The following is an 18,709-nucleotide window of genomic DNA, read 5'->3' on the forward strand; positions in this document are numbered from 1 at the left end:
ATACACATTTCGATTAAACTCACATTTCTTCATTTTATATTCATGCTGATGACTACATTTCCATCTAATTGACTTATTTCCCGTTGTAAGCCTTGTTGAGGGATTCACAATTGATCTTCCTCTTTTATTTTGAAACATTTTTTTTTTTTTTTGCATTGATAGTGTGATTGACAGTGCTAACTAACACTTAAACATATTTTGCTTCTAAACCTCAAAATGCTGACATTTAACACTTTCAGACATGTTTAAGTAATGATTCATCTCTCCTATGGTCATGTGATCATTGCATGAAACAATAAACACGAGTTGTGATCACAAAAAAATTACCGCACATAAGATTTTACTTGCCAGTGTCAAAAACAGGTTGGAATTCGATGACGTCATGGCACGAGATTTCCCGTGGTTGGCAAGTCTTGTGTGTTGAACAAACTGACGACATATGACATTTCAGATGTGCATGGTTTTCGAGGAAATCGCTGTGTTACTTTCGTCCCGCGTTTCAATTGACCCGGCTCTCCCCTACACTGGCCTGCAGACTATTAATAAAATATATTTTTTATGTTTTCAGAATGGATCATGTAGTCGTGTGATTTTTATTTGAAATTGTATCTGTAACTAGCCTACTAAACTACTTCGGTGCCTCAGGTCCTTTGCATAGTCACCCTTAATGTGTATTTCATGTATCAGAGATAATACTTCCTGGGCTGCAGAAAAGTACCCTTCGCGCAAGGGCCCGAAGGATTTTCTCTCACCGGGGCCCGCACTTGCCTTGTTACGCCACTGGAGCTAGCACTGGCAGGAGCTACAGCCCAAAATCGCAAACAGTGGGTTAGCATGGGGCTAACAGCCACACGCTTTCAAAATCGCATTTTTAAACCACTAACATTGCTCAAAACAGCGGCAAACCTCGTCAGCAGCTTGCTCTAGGTGTCTACACATAAAACGAAGCACCAATCAGCCTGTAAACTTTGGAATAGTCTGTATAGAGATCTGTGCAGAGGGCGGTGATTTTTCACGATTTGAGCTATAAGTTAGCACATAACCTGCTCCCGACCAGGTTTGGTTGTGAGCATAAGATACCATGGTGATACAGCGACGCTAAAACAAATCCACTTTCGTATGACAGCATACCCTGGCTTTGAGCGCATCATACCTCACTAAGCCATGAGACCGAGAAAATTCGATCGTTACATGAGGGTTGATTTTCAGCGAAATTTTCCAAAATAAGAATATTTTTTCGACACATTATCATTTGAACAGAATTATGCAACTTAATGCAAAAAAAAAAACCCTCTTATAACAGTCAAATAATTGTTTAAAAACGTGCTCTACCAAATGGTTGAGATGTCCTTTTACGCCTTGATCAAGCTCAACCAAACGGTGCTTATGCCCATGTAGTTAATGACATAAGAATGAATAATAAAGACATGGACGAAATAACCTTTTTATTTGATGTTTTTTGTATGCATAAAGTTATCTGGCGTTTACTGTTAACAGACATCTCAACCGTTTGGTAGAGGCCTATATCTAGAAAACTGTGGGGTCTGAGTTTGAAAAAAACAATTGATTTTCGTTATTAATGTCCTAATTAATTAAGAAATGCAAAACAATAATTTTTCCATTGCTCTTTTCTTGGTGCGGACTTTAAAGGGTGTTACATCTTTCTTTTCTTTTTTTCAAGTTAGATCCTTTCCCTGAACGGAGGTCTTCTAGTGCAATATCCGTGTAGCATATGCTCTGCTCATTTACAACAGATCCAATACCATAACATAAGCAGTTAAGTACAGCTCAAAACATAACAACAAACTTTTTTTTTTTCTTTTCTCTTAGTCCATACTCTATTTATTCAGTATAGTCTTTCAGGTATTAGGGTCTGACAACTCGTCGACCTGACCTGGTGACCGTGTCTCAGTCTCCTGCTGGGCCATCTGATGGTATGGCTGCCTCAGTCACTGTTTGTGTGGTTGTGCTTTGCGTTGGTGTGAGCTCGGTGAGATTGCGTCTGAGGAGGCAGGCGATTACGTTTCAAAACACCTCCTGACTCTAACTCCACCTCATACGATCGATGGCTTACCTGTTGGACCACTTTTGCTGGTCTCCAGCCCTTGTGTGTGTCACAGGGTTGTACTCTCACACTGTCACCACTTTTAAGAGTGTCCATGTCTTTTGCTGTGCGGTTGTAGTACGTCTCCTGTCTTTGTCTGTTGTATTTCAGTCCCTGTTCGGTGTGCGTCACCTCCGGGTTCAGTAGAGTGTCCTTTGTGGGAAGCAGGGTCCTGGTCCTCCTGCTCAGGAGCCTCTGTGCTGGGCTTGTGTTGAGGCCCTGGCTTGGCGTGTTTTGCGATGATCCAGCATGGCCAAGTACGGATCATGTCTCGCTGCTGCAGCCTTCCGCATCAGGCACTTGGCTGTCTTTACCGCTGACTCTGCCTTCCCATTACTTTGCGGATATCCCGGTGACGATGTCCTGCGCTCAAAGCCCCACTTCTGGCTGAAATGCTGAAACTCAAGTGATGCATATTGAGGTCCGTTGTCCAAAATTACAATGTCCGGAATCCCCTGTCGGGCAAAATGAGCCTTGAGTTTTTTTTTTATCACTGTGCTGCTCTTAGTGTCAGGTAGATAATCTACCTCCCAAAAGTTTGAATAATAATCCACTGTTACCAGATAGTCTTTATTATGAAAGGAGAAAAGGTCTGTTCCTACCTTGGCCCAGGGTCGGCTGGCCATGTCATGTGGGTGTAGTGTCTCTCTTTGTTGCTTTGGGTCCACTGACCTACATATGTCACATTTGGAGATGGAGTTTTTGATCTCCTCGTTCATTCCAAGCCAGTATACACACTCCCTCGCTCGCCTCAGACATCCCTCTACTCCCAAGTGAGAGGAGTGGATCCTGTGCGCCATGTCCATCCTGAGTGCATCAGGTATCACCGCTCTGTCCCCTCGGAACACTATGCCGTCCTGGAAACTCAGTTCATCTTGGAAAGTGTGGTAGTGCCTGATGTCACTTGGTAAGTCCTTTTTCCTCTTTGGCCACCCTGCTAGTATTCTGTTTGCCACACTCTGTAACTTTGTGTCATCTTTAGTTGCAGCCCTGATGGCACTCAGCCTCTCTGCTGAAATGGGTAGGTAGCTGACCATGTTCACAGTCTCTATCTCTGTTTCACTCTCTCCTTTAGTGCTCTCTGGTAAGTATGCTCTACTCAGTGTGTCTGCAAGTAGCATATCCCTGCCTGGAACATAGGTCACAGTAATATCATACTGCTGCAGCCTGAGTAGCATTCTTTGCAGTCTCTTAGGTGCACTAAGTAATGCCTTGCTGTGTATATTCTCCAGAGGTTTGTGGTCACTTTGCACTGTGACCTCCCTACCATAAGTATACTGATGAAACTTTTCCATTCCAAATACTATGGCCAAGCATTCTTTTTCTATTTGGGCATAGCCCTTTTCAGTTTGTGTGAGTGCCCTACTACTAAATGCTATTGGTTTACCTTTCTGTGTCAGGGCGGCCCCCAGTCCTGTGTCTGATGCATCACACTGATGTGTCAACTCTTCTTCCTTGTTGTTGTATTGTAGGACTGGTGCTTTAGCAATCTTGTCTTTCAGTCTTTGAAACGCTCCTTCTTGGATGTCTGTCCATTCCCACAAGTTCTGCTTGTGTGTGAATTGTCTCAGAATCTCACAGTCATCCGAAAGGTGGTCATAGAACTTAGAGAGATAGTTGACCATCCCAACTAGTCTCTGTACCCCTTTTACGTCTGTCGGCCTTGGCATTTCTCTGATCGCCCGTACTTTCTCCGGGTCAATCCTCAGCCCCTCACCCGTGAGCAGATGACCTATGTAGGGTACTTCTTTTTTTCTGAGCTTGAATTTGTCCGCATTCAGCTTGATGTTGCGCTCTCTGCACCTGGTTAGAAAGCGCCTGACTTTCTCATCATGGTCCTTTTCTGCCTCCTCTTGTGTTGCTCCTTCCCCTGTGATTAACACATCATCTGCTATGATGTAGACTCCTGGGAGGCCCTCCAGGGCCTGCGTGAGCTTTCTTTGGAACACTTCCGGTGCAGGGCTTATCCCCATTGGCATCCTTAGCCAACGAAAGCGACCAAATGGGGTGGCGAATGTGGTAAGGTAGCTCGACTCTTCTTCTAGTTTGACGTGCCAGAAGCCTTGCCTCACGTCGCAGACTGTGAATACTTTTGCCTCTGACATCTCCGGGAGTATGTCATCTATAGTTGGGAGTGGATAGTGACTTCTATTTAGTGCCCGATTCAGCAGCTTTGGGTCTATGCAGATCCTCAGCTTCCCATTAGGTTTTTTCACTGCGACCATGCTACTGATCCGGTCTGTGCTACGTTCCACTGGTGTGATTATCCCTCTTCTCTCTAGATCTTTGAGTTCTTCTTGTAGACATAGCTGTCCACGTTTTCATCCAAGCCTTGGTTCCTCGTGAAAAATCTATACCTTTCTACAGTCTCGTTTACCTTTGGGTTGCAGTACACTGTAAAAAAAGAAAAGTTAGTTGAACTTGAAATTTAAAAGTCAACCAATTTCACTGACTTTTTCAAGTTATTTCAACTGCAGTGTGCAGAACTTGATATTTCAATTTGCAGGACTCAATAAAGTAAGTATACACTTAAACTAGTAGAACATGAAATGTTAAGTTAATGGGACTTAAGTTACTAGAACTCAATATTTCAAGTTAAGAGGAACTGAAGTTAGAAGTAGCAGTAACTCAATATTTGAAGTAAGAAGAGCTTAAGTTAGTACAACTAATAAAAACAAGTCAAACACCATATCAGTCACAACAGATGTTTTATTTTGTGATTTAACGCTGTGAGCACAAGTGTTGGTATCACAAACAGTAAAAAATGGATCCACCTCCAAAAACATGAGCTTTCAGGAAAAGCTCAAATGTGTCAATATCTAAGAGCAGTTATTAAATATCAAACAAAAAAATGCATTTTGTAAATGTATGGTGTGTGCATGTGTTTGCCTGTGTGTCAGTCTGCATTATGTCTTTCTCCCTCTGAAGGTCCGTCCGTCCGCACGCGCGCGCGCGCGCACACACACACACACACACACACAATGTCCAAAGGACCTTAGTTACACATTCGAGGTGATCCAGAGGGTATTTGTGGAACTTGATGTTAACACCTGCTCATCCAGAACGCATTCTCTTCAGCGTAAGCTTTACGAACTGGCGTACAAGAGTCTTTGGCAAGTCTTTAATGTCCTCTAGGACCACAGTCTCTTCCAGGTTGATTGCAATGTTGATTACCATTGGAAGAGACTTGACAGCAACATCATCTTCGAGTACTGTGAGGATGCTTGTGTAGGTGTCTTCTGCATCAGTATCCTGAGAATCCAAGCAGAAAGAAAGAAGAAAAAAAATCTAGGGTCAGTCAAGCACCATCCATGATGCATTGAAACATAGCCTGCCCTCTTCGATGGGACACAGCCACAGACAAGTGTGCAATTGACCCTTCCAGAAGTCCCGCCCTCTGTAGTTACTGTTGCTAGCACTGTCAAGCTTTCGCACCCTGCACGACTATTACATAGGAGGAGAACCGGGACTTTTGAATGAAATGTCATTTGCAGACATCATAATACACTGAAAGCTAATATTTTGTCACTACAGTAATTTCCTGCATATAAGCCGCATTGTGTATAAGCCGCAGAACAGTGTTCTATGCAAGTTAAAAGAAACAAAACCATATTAATGCCATATTAACTGCTACCTTGTATTAACCCAGGGGTCGGCAACCTGCGGCTCTGGAGCCGCATGCGGCTCTTTAGCGCAACCCTGGTGGCTCCCTGAGCGTCTTCAACAATGTATGAAAATGAATGGGGGGATTTTTGTTTGTTTGTTTTAATATGGTTTCTGTATCAGGACAAACATTCTTAACGTTTTCCAATGTTGTAAAAATGTGCATAATAAATATTAAAGTTCAACATTTCTGTCAACGAAGATTTGATAGCCTACGACACACGTTTCAGAGCGGCGCCGTGCCATGCAGGTGGCTGTGGTTGTAAACAAACCGGCGGGTGTCAGCATGGCCATGGCATGGATCCCAAAGGGAAAAAGAGAAAGATAGCCGATGAGATCAGAGAATTTAAGGCAGAATGGACCGAATCATTTGCTTTCATTGCCATTGCGGAAGGATTGCCTGCATGTTTGCTTGCTTTGTAATGAGAAGTTGGCGAACAACAAAAAGAGAGACATTTAGAAAGACATTTTCAGGGAAGGCATGCTACATTTGCAGCCGACTACCCAGTTGGGACTGAGGGAAAAAGTGCGATTGCAGTAGCCTACTTCTGGAGAAATTTTGTTGCAACCTGAGAGATATTAAAACGTGGAAAACAACGGTTCACGGACGGTGATTACACGAAGTTGAACTTAAAGCACCAGCGGAGTAGTCACGTGGTGTGTCATTCTCTCCGAGATGCGCTGTAGGGAAAAACATTTAATCATGAAAGCTCGTTATGTAGCCTCGTTGTAGCCTACTTAGTCATTTTGATAGTAGGCTAATATAGATAATATACACTTACAGCCTGTGTTACCTTCATATAAGGCTTACATAAGGCTTTTAATTTTTTTGCGGCTCCAGACAGATTTGTTTTTTGTTTTTTTGGTCCAAAATGGCTCTTTGAACATTTTGGGTTGCCGACCCCTGTATTAACCTCATAGCTGAAGAAATTTTTCAAAATCAATGTATAAGCCGCGTCTAATAGTTGGGAAATTACGGTAGCAACCTACATCTGTCTCATGCGAACATGCGTGTTGTTTCGTTCGTCCCTCCCTCCTGGCCAGTACAAATGAATCAGGCGGAGGACGAAAGAAACATACAGTTTAAGCTATGTACTTCCCATAACTTCAATATTTGACAACATATTATGATTGGTACTTCAAATAGGTGTTATTTTCCCCCTGTACAACGCCAATTGCGCATGCAGAGCTGAACGACAAGCGCAGTTGAATATTGCAACATTAAAAAGAATCAAAGTTTAGCGATCATACATGATACAAAGAGATGTCACCGAGCAGCGACAGACAGAGTAGGCCTAATGGTTCTACTAATCCACTTAAAAAAATACTTGAACTATTTACTGCATGTAGGTTAGGGATATGACATAATGCCTAGTCTAACAGATTGGGAAGTGTAGGCTATGTCGTGAAAGAGAAAATACGATTTTAGAGAGGCAAACGTTAGTACATCTGGCATGCTACATGACAGTTCAAGGTACCTGATGTCCTAAAGGTGCAGACACAATCAAGATAGGGGCAGGGCCTAGCTCTTCCTTGAGCATGTACAAGCTGGCAATGACTGACGAGGGTCCTCCCATTTGAGTTCTTGCACTGCATTGCAGGGAGTTGTATCTGAGGGGAGGAAAGAAAAGAGAATGACAAGTGAGATTATTATAATATTGTAAATGGCAGTTTTAAAAATGCTTTATATGCAATACCTTGAACTAAAGCAATTTGGGCCATCAGATTGAAATACATGTTAACATTACTGTATATTAATACTCATAAGTATTTCTGGGTTAAAATATTGCAAAGTGATTTGGTCACTTCATTTGTCATGCCCTTATCAGTTTTAACATAGTCAAAACATATCCTATTAGAATATGAAATAGTAATTTTAGCTGCCATACACTATTATTTATTAGCTATCCATATTAGCTATAAGTGCTTGCTTGGTAGTCTACCATTTGCTGTGGCATGAACAATTTAATGTTATATGCAAAATGTGCATGGCCTCGGAACCACGTGCGTTTATAGCTAGCTAGCTGGCAAACTAGCAGGCAAACTAGCACTCCATATTCAAGTCACAACAAGGGTATATTGGAGATATTATCACTGTTTTTATACCAAACTTAGCTACAGTTGTGCTGCACGTCAATAAGCAGCAAATACTTTCACGTTACACATATTTGAACTTTATGAAAATTGTAAAATCGTGGAAAACGTCAGTGGGGCTTCATATTGTAGCTAACGTTATAACATTAACGTTAGCTAGCTGCTTCCTTAACCAGCTTTTGATAGGCTGATGGCTAGGCTAAACGTCTAAATAATGACCAGTGAATCAAATGAAATGTAGGCTAATTTAGAGCTTTTAAAACGTCATGTTGCACAACATTTAATGCTGTGTAGCCTGCTACACTTATTCTGTGTTAAGTTAGAGGGTGAAGAAAACGTTTTTGGCTCATTCAGTTTGACCAACGACGCAATGGTTTTTCAAAGACGTTTCAGATGATAACATATTTGCGTGGTTGTTTCAAAAACGTCCGGCAACCTGTCCTCTTATTCTTAGGTTAGATTCAAATATATGGGTATTTCCCAGATTAGGGGTCAAATTGGGTTGCTGAAATTTTGAAAATCACAATTCCAAATTTGACTAATTGGTATACATCAAATTAATGGTCCTTTAGTCAGGAGTGACGTTATGAGCTTGGTTGAGACCATACAATAAGGGAATTTATTATTTTTTGCCATTTTCTTAACTATGTCAAGTAAATGTGTCATTACCATCACATCATCAAAAAGATATAAAAAATGAAGCTTAAATGATAAATCAATGCTTTTAAAACATTTTCTGGTTTCTAATGAAATCTATTTCATCTTTAGCTCAATGGTATTGTTGTTTTTTACTTGCAAGATGAATTATAGTCATTTTAGTATCTACATTTCTGATTCATCAATCTACCCTAGTTTTGAATATAAGCTTATTTTAAGGAAATGCCATAAATCAAAACTTTTTTAATACAGTGATCATTTAGACTGTCAAACATTGTCAAAATATATAATTGTTGGATAGTTTTGTAATTTATACCTAATTTATTGGCAAAAATATGTATGTGATGGTGATGACACTGCAGCTCTGGTAATGACAGTTTGATGTGATAATGACAAATCACTGATAGTAAACTAATACAGTGATCATCTAGACTGTCCAACATTGTCAAAAATACATAATAGTTTGATATTTTTGTAATTTATACATCATTTATTGCCAAAAATATGTATTGTGATGGTAATGACACTGCAGTTCTGGTAATGACATTTTGTGGCGGTGATGACAAATCACTGATGGAAATGTGCTGGTAATGACTGTGCTGGTAATGACATTTTTGTCAAAAAACTAGCTTTCCAAAGCAGAGATGATGACTAAGCAAGTGTAGCTAGCTTTCTATGTGTAATGTACACAATTTAACTATTAAAGTGACAAAAAATAATTAAAAAAATATTTAAAATACAGAAATACAACACGTATGGTAATGACGCATAATAAGTGTACATGCCCAACACGAAGAATAAAGAGTGGATTTAGTCACTTTTCTGGACATTAGGGCATCTGTCTTGCAGCTTGAAATCCATGTGCTCCACTATGATATTATGTTACCATGGCTACCAAATACATTTTTGATGAAAAAACAGTAGGAAAGTGCCTCTATGTAGAGTGTGATGGTAATGACGGCAAAACCATGGGACAGGTATAAATAGAGCAAAATAGAGTATAAAATGCATATATATGCTTAATCTGTGGATGTAGTCTATTAGTTCAGGTAACATTTAATTCATATGCATACTTTTTTTTATTAATTTGTGATAAATAATGTTTGAGATATGACGTGACATCTAAAAACTCTAGTGTGGGACAACACCAAAACATAGTTTTTGTACCATAAAACATCAATAAAATGTGTTAAAATCATTAGTATGAGCAACCATAAAAAAAGTCTATGCTTGGTTTTGTTTATACTAATTAGTGGTGCTCAAATTTATTCGATTTAGTTTGTTTTTCATATAATTACACCCAGGGGACATAAATTGACCCGAATTCTGGGAAATGCCCATATATTGACATCTATGGGTTAGATTAATAGATTGTTTGATCCGAATGGAGAGAAATATATGAACTTACCTTTTCCAAACGTGATAGTTCCCAAAGCCTGGCTGTCTGAGACTCGTGCCGCTTCCAATCCTTCCTTACTCCTGTGGGAATCCCCGTAGTTGGCACAAATGCGCATGCGTGAACTTCAAGAATCTCGCTCTAGCCCAGATACTTGACAATTTGAGTATTGTCAACTTACCTATTCCACTTTACAATGTTAACTCACTGGAATGGTTGAGATTAATGTTTATAACAAGTTTGGAAAGGCAACTGAAGTATTTGAGTTTTGTGTACTGAAAATCTTTTGTTTGCATAACAAATGCCAAGTTAGATTTTTTACAGTGTAGCCTACTCGTCGAACTGCTTGATCACTGAACTCACTGTGGTCTTTGCTGAAGGGCTAGCACTCGCCAAAGTTGCCCAAAGTTCTCTGCCTTTTTACCCGACGAGATAGTTGAATAGCTTGACTTCCGTCGTCTCATCTGCATCTGGCATAGGTCCACGTACAGTTCGAACTCCTCCTTCCAACTTTTCCATGTCTTCACTAAGTTGTTGGAGTCCAACGACAAAGTTCCCGGGGGTTTCAAGCCTTCCATCGTTGTCAGCTAACGTTAAACTTCTGTTTATCTAGTGTAGTAATGTTCGACGTGCACCACTGCCACCATGTTTCATTATGTTCTGCCTATATCTAGACTAGGCTATACATTATGGACGATTAAAGCAGTCTTGCTTACTTGAACATTTATTGAAAATAGATGCAGTTAACATCTCCACATTACAAGTCCGCCCGTGCGGTGTAACCCTTAAAACAGTCCCCGTACAACAGTACAGTAATTAAACAGTCCTATTGTTACAACAGGGAGGCTTGGATGTCCATAGGTAGGCCTACCATAGGTTTGTTGTTTATAATTTGCCTACAATTCGGCCTCACATAATGGAGGAAAACGCCCCTTTTTGTCCTACTGTATATGCATGAGTGAATATCTTTATTGTTGTTGTACATGTAAAGACATTTCAAAGTGCGTACCTTTTATCTATGCAAAACAATGTTTTAAGCCCAGGATGTCCTCTTGAGAGTACAAAAGGATTGAAATAGTTACCATGAATGGTATTTCATTTATAAGACTTAGACTGATGTCCCCTATAGAGGACAAAAATGAATTGTCGGGTCTCAGGAGGACATAGTAGATTACAGTATACATTCAACTTACAGAGTACAAGTACAGATAAAACAAAATTAAATTAGCCTCTAACCAGAAGTGCAAAAAGCAGAAAGTTCAACATGAACAGTATAGACAGGTAGGGCAGTAAAACAGAATACACACACAGCATTATGACATTAAGTGCAGAATATTATACAGTGAATGACGTGGTTTACAGCAGTGGTTCCCCATCTTTTTCTATATCCATTGCCAACTCCTCTCCCAGTCATGCTATATTGCTATATACTGAAACTCAGGGCAACTTTTTATTGAAAGAAGAGTGGCCTTGTCCTTATTCGTCCTGGCTCCCATATCCTGCTTTTGCAGGTCTGTTTCCCTTGACGTACATAAGAACAATGTTGGCAAGAATATTCTTTGCATCAGCAGTGCACGTATACATGAATATTTGCAAGATAACTGTGTCACACCTAAATGTACTTAACAATGATATTAACATAATAATTTCTTTAACAGAAAACCATGAAAGTTACAACCACTACTAAACTCTTCCAGCGCCGCCCTAGCTTATACACCCCCCCCCCCCCCACCGTAAAGATCTATACAGTGCATTAACAGTAACGTTATGAGAGCAGAATACATATGGATCTGACGTGTGCTGTCCACAAGCATCAATCTCACATATGAGAAGCATGCTAATATCAGTGCAGCTGAGATGTCCAAAAAGGATACAGACCATATGCAACTGACCAAGGTGCACACTGTAGGTAGTTAGCACAATAAGACATGCCGCATGCTGACTGGTGAGTGATAAATATCACATTAACAGCATCAGTGTGTGACCTGACAAACACGCTTCTGGAAGAATGATATTTTTTAAATCAATAAACACATTCCTTCACCTTATGGAAAGCCTTTCCAGAAGAGTTGAAGCTGCTATAGCTGCAAAGGGTGGAGCAATGACATATTAAACCCTATGGATTAAGAATGAGATGTCACTTATGTTCATATGCCAGTCAAGGCAAGTGACCCAATACGTTTGGCAATAAAGTGTACCTTAGACGATTAAAGCTGTCTTTTGGGCTTTCTTCGCTGCTGTCACCTCCATCATCTTCCTCACATGCAGCACCAACAAAGGGTAACCAATTAGTATCCCAAGAATCACCACAATACATATAATAATCCCAGTGACATATGGAAGAGTCCGTTTCTCAGTACTCCGGTGAGGTGATGGGTCATCTGTGGAAAAAGAGTTTACAGTTAAGGTCTTCTGCTTTCACTGATACAGTGCTAATTAATTCACATTTGACACAAAGTTGATCTTACCAAAGACAACGGACTTGTTAAAAGTCTCACTGTGACCTTCACATCGATATGTTTTACTGCTGTCTATTGTGGTCTTAACCAGGACCCTCATCTGAGCTGTTCCGTCTCCATTGGGAAGTGGTCCAATCTGATGAAATCCATGACCAAGAGGAACCCCATCTTTAGTTAACTGGATACTGACTTCTGATAGGCTGATGCCTGTCACATGACACTGCAAATATGAGACAGTTCCTCCTGCGATGGGGTCAGCAAATGTATGAAGCTCCACACCTACAGTAAAAGGGTAAAAACTGAACTGTGGCGCTGAATGGTCTAAAAACAGTAATTGTCATTTCCTCATCTGCAAATATGGACAAACATATCCACTCAATTGCAGCACTCAATATACTGACTCCATGACTCCATTCAATATCCGGTTACCAGACAAACTCATAAAAACATACACAGTACATGTGTAAAGCCTACTGCTAACCAATAGGTCTGTCTGAGTCAAATATGCATCACACCAAACCAATTATACTAAAATGTGATAATCAAACTCACTCTACTTTATATAAGCATGAAAATACCCAATGCTAACTGACTGAAGGTGGTCTACAAAAGCTAGATCAGATCTGGTTGGTTTAGACCATCAATGTTAATCAACGTCTTAGACCAGGGTCACCCCATTTTATGGCCATTTGCTCCACCCCAACCTACTCAAGACTGGGGCACAATACCATATAAGCACTGTTACACACAATATGTCATGATTCAGATTGCTGTACTGTACCTGCGTGTGCCTCAACACTGGGCCTTGCTGCTAGCTTCGTCTTCAAGATGGGTAATTCAGAATACAAAATATTCAAAAAAGCTTTGTAAGCATAATTCATATGGTGCTCTCCATCCCACCATGCTTCTAAAAGGTTGGCATCATCAGTCTGAGCCGTCCATTTAAGAGAATTGGGGTCAAAGGTCAGGAAGTCCTCTCCATTCACACCCCACTCATCAAAGGAAGACTTTCCTGAGCTGCTGATTGAGTAACCTCGACGTCTTTGAAGAATATCTGTAGTGATTTAAAAAGAACACATTTTTACCATTCTTTTCTGTTCCATACTATTCTGAGTAAATGAAAATAAACAATTATAAATAAAATTCTTATTTGCCAAATTACTAAATGCACTAGTATAATGCGATTTGTAATTGCAGATTTATTTGATTGTTTATTTGCACAACCCACCTGCTGAGACAGTGATTGTCCGTTTTATCTTCTCATAAGAAGTTATGTGCTTATAACACTGACTTTTGCACTGCTGGTGTCTTTCCTCCAGTTCCTCTTGGGTGAATGCCTGTGTTACCCAGTCCTGTTGTGGTTGGTCTCTCAGTGTTTGGCCATTGCAGGAAAATATCACGTGTCCATTGAACAGAGTTGTCTGCTGAAACTGCAGCTTGCCATCTGGGCCTTGATACACTGTGTACTGGACCTCAAGTGTGCCAACATCTGGGGGGTACAAGAGAAAACACATGAAAGTATAGTTTGGCAGATTCCGTAACCACTTGAGAAGGGCAACTACAAACAGTTCCAGAACAAGGCCATTATATTTCACAAACACTTTGGCAGAACTATTAGACTTACAGGAGACTACATTACATTGATACCAATTGTATTGATGACCACCTACACCTAGACAATAATTAGGAGTGAATCCTTTTAACCTAGGAACATACAGGCTATGGCTATTTTGAATAGCCTGTGCCAAAGTTGTTTTGAAGTTATGTTATTTATTCATTCACTCATTTTGTTCAAAAGTGAAGACAATCAAACTCGCCGTTGATTTCAAACCATAATCACTGTCGTTTCAGTTTATGCTTTCATTATTCTCAAATGTATGCATCTACTGTATTTTGTCCTCTCTCAGTGTTCAATTTTATGTTTTTCAATGAAAATCCTGTAGATGGCACTTGTAAATCAAACAGAAGTCCTTTATACTCCCCTTAATTTTACAATATAATTATATCCCTTTTTCGGCAATCTACTGTTTTGTTGTTACTGTTTTCTACTTTTCTACCGCAGGCACGAACAGACATGAAGCTGACCTAAACCTTGTTCAAATGAACAAAGGCACGATACAGCGAACTTAAAGGGATAGTTCGGGTTTTAAGACACGAAGTTATATGGATTCCCTGTCAGCAACGTTGTGCATCAGCACTGACTTACCCCGCAACAGCGTCCTGTGAGCCGAGATCCAGCCGGTTTTTGATGCTGAAGAAAGTAGTCCGGCAAGTTTCTGGGGTCACGAAAGTAAAGTGTTTTTCTTCTCAAAACCATATGCGTTCAAAAGAGTGATATATTTGCACCACAAAAACGTTGTCCAGGAAAAATTCAAACCTCGTTATCACGTACTTATTTTTCGCGATTCCTATCACTGCGCGCTACTGATAGCTGGACAACGTTTTTGTGGTGCAAATATATCACTCTGTTGAACGCATATGGTTTTGAGAAGAAAAACACTTTACTTTCGTGACCCCAGAAACTTGCCGGACTACTTTCTTCAGCATCAAAAACGATCAAAAACCGGCTGGATCTCGGCTCACAGGACGCTGTCGGGGGGTAAGTCAGTGCTGATGCACAACGTTGCTGACAGGGAACCCATATAACTTTGTGTCTTAAAACCCGAACTATCCCTTTAATTTAGCGCCTTCAGCCTCAAGTGAAAGTCTATGGTAGTTCAAGCCAGGCTATTTCTGTTAAGTGCCGCCTTCATTAGCGACGTTGACGGCACATCCCTCTACTTAGCTTCAGTAATTCAGGAGAGATAGATGCTGTTTCTCAAAGTCAAGATCAGTCAAAGTATCCATTGCTATGGCTGCTTGCTGCTGATTAAAGGCTAACACTAAATTGACCAATTTGGGTATAATCTGCATTTAATCCGCATTTACACATTCCAAAGGATTTACTCATTCACATTCATATATGTTCACATGTGTTCATATTTCCTTCTTTGGAAATGCCATTAGGAGAACTCTTGCATTGCTCCCATGTAAACTCATTTGAATACTACCACCAGGGCCGGTTCACTCCGTATTAACACCATTGTACCTGCAATCTGTTGCAGTTCCACTAGGGTGGATTGCGAGCATGAACAAAAGCAATGGGGGTCTATGGAGCTAAACAGCTAAATTTTGAGGGCTGAGAACCAAAGGGGCGTAAGTGACATTTCACCAACTTTACAGGAGAGCCAAAACAAATCTAACTGCTTCTACATGTTCACAGTTAAAGACCATTGTTTTTTGTTCAATAACTATATTTATAGCCTAAATATTTTACTTCTACAATTTTGTCAGCTAAGAGAGCTCATCAAGAGCTCTCTTTTTCATTTTTTTTTCAATTTTGACCAAAATGTCACTTACGCCCCTTTGGTTCTCAGCCCTCGATTTGTCTCCGTCACCTGATTGTCGTTGAGAAATCTCAGATTTTACTATGCTGTTACTGTTTTTGCGAATTCAACATGGATTACAGGTGGAAAGTTGAGTGAACTAGCACTTAGAAGTATGTCCTTTCCATTTCTTACAGGTTGGGTCGTTGTTGCCTATAACGCAGCATTCTGCTTATGAATTACATCATTGACAGATTTGATAGTTTTTTTTAGAACAAATAAGTAACTTATGCCCCCCTCCCCCTTTCGAATGCAACATTACAATTTCAAAATAACAAATGATATCCCGAGAAAGGTGAATTTTGAGGAGTACACAACTCCATAGACCTCCATTCATTCTGCACTTGCTCGAGAGCGCCCTCATGTGGAACTGTACAGGAACTGCAACCAGTTCATAAACCGAAAGTTTCCTTTCCTTTCATTCTCCTCTTAATAGACATTCTCTAACGTGTGGCACACCTGCTGAAAAACTGAAAGAATTCTATAGAAATGTCGGATCAAATCTGATGGTTTGAGGTGCTTTTATGAGGCCTTTAATCAGATTCGGCAATCAATAGTTATGGGGCTAGTGTTTAAATACGCCGATCAAGTAATATTAGTGCTTTAGATTCAGAATTGAGACTATGCACACTTTTCTCATTCGGTTTTGATAGGCCTGCTTATTTCATTTTCTCTCTTGCTTGCTCATTCAAATAAATATTAGAAATTCAAGACTGATTTCAGTGACATAGCCTAATTAGTCTGTTTTGTTTTGTTTTGTTTTGTTTTTTAAAGCCGGCTAGCTCCAAATCAGGAAACATGGACTACAAACCATGATGGCAATTCTGTTATGTGTCTGCTATGAAATAAATGGCAATGTAGGCTAATTCAAAACTATGGCATCTATTAGCCTAATTGATAACAAATAAATGTTTAAACAGATCATACTAACGTAATTGCGTGGTCTTACATTGTTTTGTCATAAACAAGTAACAATACATACTGGAGCAATAAAGCTGAAAAACATTTCTAACACTGTAGGCCTACCTGAACCATGTGAGAACGGAATGTAGATCAATAGACCCAAAGAAATCCACATTGCAGTTGCGGATGAACCTGTCCATCCAAAGAGGACCATGTGTTCTGCCTTTGTTGGTCAAATTAACTCAGCTCATTTGAAAAATGTGTTATTATTCATTCATGTAATAGACCGTTAGATTGAGATGCTGTAAAACATAAGAACTAGCCGACTCGTTAAAATATCCTGATTATGGCGCGAACACGTTTATTTCAGAAAGTGAAAGTGTTCTAGGCTACCAGTGGCATAATCAAAGGCACTGATTGGGGCCCCCTACCAGCGGTCGTAGTAGGGGGAGACCAACCTCAAAAAGGATATAGAAAGAAAAGAAAAAGCCCCTTATCACCGTGAACGGTGCAAAAGTAGCCTATGGTAAATATTATTAAATGTTTGAAAAAATACATTTAAATGTTCAAGTAGCCTACAGTAGTAAAATGTTCAGTATGTTGTCTCGACACCCCTGCTCTTATAAAGAAATAGACTAGTCCGTAACACTGCGCGGCGCCGAAAATAAACACACAAGCTAGTGACAGGAGGTGAGGACGACTGGGAAGTAGGCCTACAGTAGCCTACACTAAAAGAGACGAAGCAAGACGAGTCCATACGCGAAAAGTTACCCAAGCGGCTCAAATAAAATAAAAAAGTAAAAAGACGCCGATATGTTTGTGGCAACATAACACTTCCAACGATGACAAAGGAGGCTACAACGTCCAAAGTCTTGAACATGCCGCTATTCATGGGTTTCCCCTGGTCCCAGGTGTAGGCTATTAATCAAGCACCGTGCTGTCTGCTTTGATAATCAATGTGCTTGAGTTACCGTATACACCTGTGGAAAGGGACCATGAAACCCAACAACAGCAGAAGCAAACTGTGATGTGAGGATAACGTTACCAAAACACATACTCACGTACTGTAGCCTACTTACAGTAGGTTTGTTTGTAGAATATTTGAAAGGTTCAATCTCAAATGTAATGTCAATTTACTTACAATATCCTGTATCTTGTAGAATGTTGGAAATGTCTCAAATGCAATGCCAATTGCAACCTCAATCACATGAGTAAATTATTAATCTTGGCAATATTTTCTTAGTACATGGTTGTCTGGTGTGTTGCTGTATCTATTGATACTGACACAGTGCTGGTTTACCTGGGGTTTTGGTGTTAGGTGTGACAGGTGTTATCTGAAACCTTATTCTCAACATTACTCTTACCTGTAGTCTCTCAGTAGGCTGTTCGGTTATTGCAATGGAATTACATTAGAGGTGAATGTCAGTGTAGAATGATGCAGTGAGTTACGTGGTGACATCACACGTAAGCCCCCACTACCGGTAGTAGTTGAGACCAGAGCACGATGTCTGTTACCTCTACAGTTTGAACCTTAATAAAAGTTCTTAAAGAATGCCTTCGTCTGTGCCATTCTACATGGTGTCAGAAGTAAAACGTTTCTGTCGTACTCTATATAGTTAGTTACATGTTTTCAAGTTAGACCGCGACTATCTGCTAACGCTGCCCGGTGAATGTTAGCAGCATGGCTGATGGATTCCGTCGTCCAGATCCGCTAGTCTTCGACGACAAAATTGCGGAGGCCTGGCGGATATTCGAACAAGAATACGACATCTTCATAGCAGCTGCCCACGGTGACAAGCCCGACCGTACAAAGGCCTACATACTCCTCAATCTAGCGGGAAGCGAGGCTATCGAGAGGGAACGCACTTTCACCTATGCGCCGGCTCAATTGAATCTAGATGACGAGGTGATCCGTCCTGAGGAATCACGAGAGGATCCGGAATGTTTAAAACGGAAATTTAGAGATATCTGCAGTCCACAGACAAACATCACAATGGAGAGACATTCA

The 18,709-nt window shown here is 40.4% G+C and overlaps 1 protein-coding gene and 1 long non-coding RNA gene across 2 annotated transcripts; both read right to left on the reverse strand.

Moving 5' to 3' along the window:
* Positions 1–4,811: 4,811 nt before the first annotated feature.
* LOC134077896 (uncharacterized) lies at positions 4,812–10,566 on the reverse strand. The gene is made up of 3 exons (XR_009938790.1): positions 9,927–10,566; positions 7,246–7,378; positions 4,812–5,356 (listed from the first exon to the last, which is right to left on the reverse strand). It is a non-coding gene; the product is annotated as an uncharacterized LOC134077896 (long non-coding RNA).
* A 1,249-nt stretch (positions 10,567–11,815) lies between these two features.
* On the reverse strand, positions 11,816–16,984 carry LOC134077898 (major histocompatibility complex class I-related gene protein-like). Its single transcript, XM_062533535.1, has 6 exons — positions 16,825–16,984; positions 13,602–13,862; positions 13,155–13,427; positions 12,383–12,652; positions 12,113–12,295; positions 11,816–11,998 (listed from the first exon to the last, which is right to left on the reverse strand). The coding sequence occupies exons 1-5, from the start codon at positions 16,913–16,915 to the stop codon at positions 12,114–12,116; spliced, it is 1,077 nt and encodes a 358-aa protein (XP_062389519.1). The 5' UTR covers positions 16,916–16,984; the 3' UTR covers positions 11,816–11,998; position 12,113.
* Positions 16,985–18,709: the final 1,725 nt, after the last annotated feature.

The sequence above is a fragment of the Sardina pilchardus genome, chromosome 4, assembly GCF_963854185.1.
Source record: "Sardina pilchardus chromosome 4, fSarPil1.1, whole genome shotgun sequence".
Classification (NCBI taxonomy): Eukaryota; Metazoa; Chordata; class Actinopteri; order Clupeiformes; family Clupeidae; genus Sardina; species Sardina pilchardus.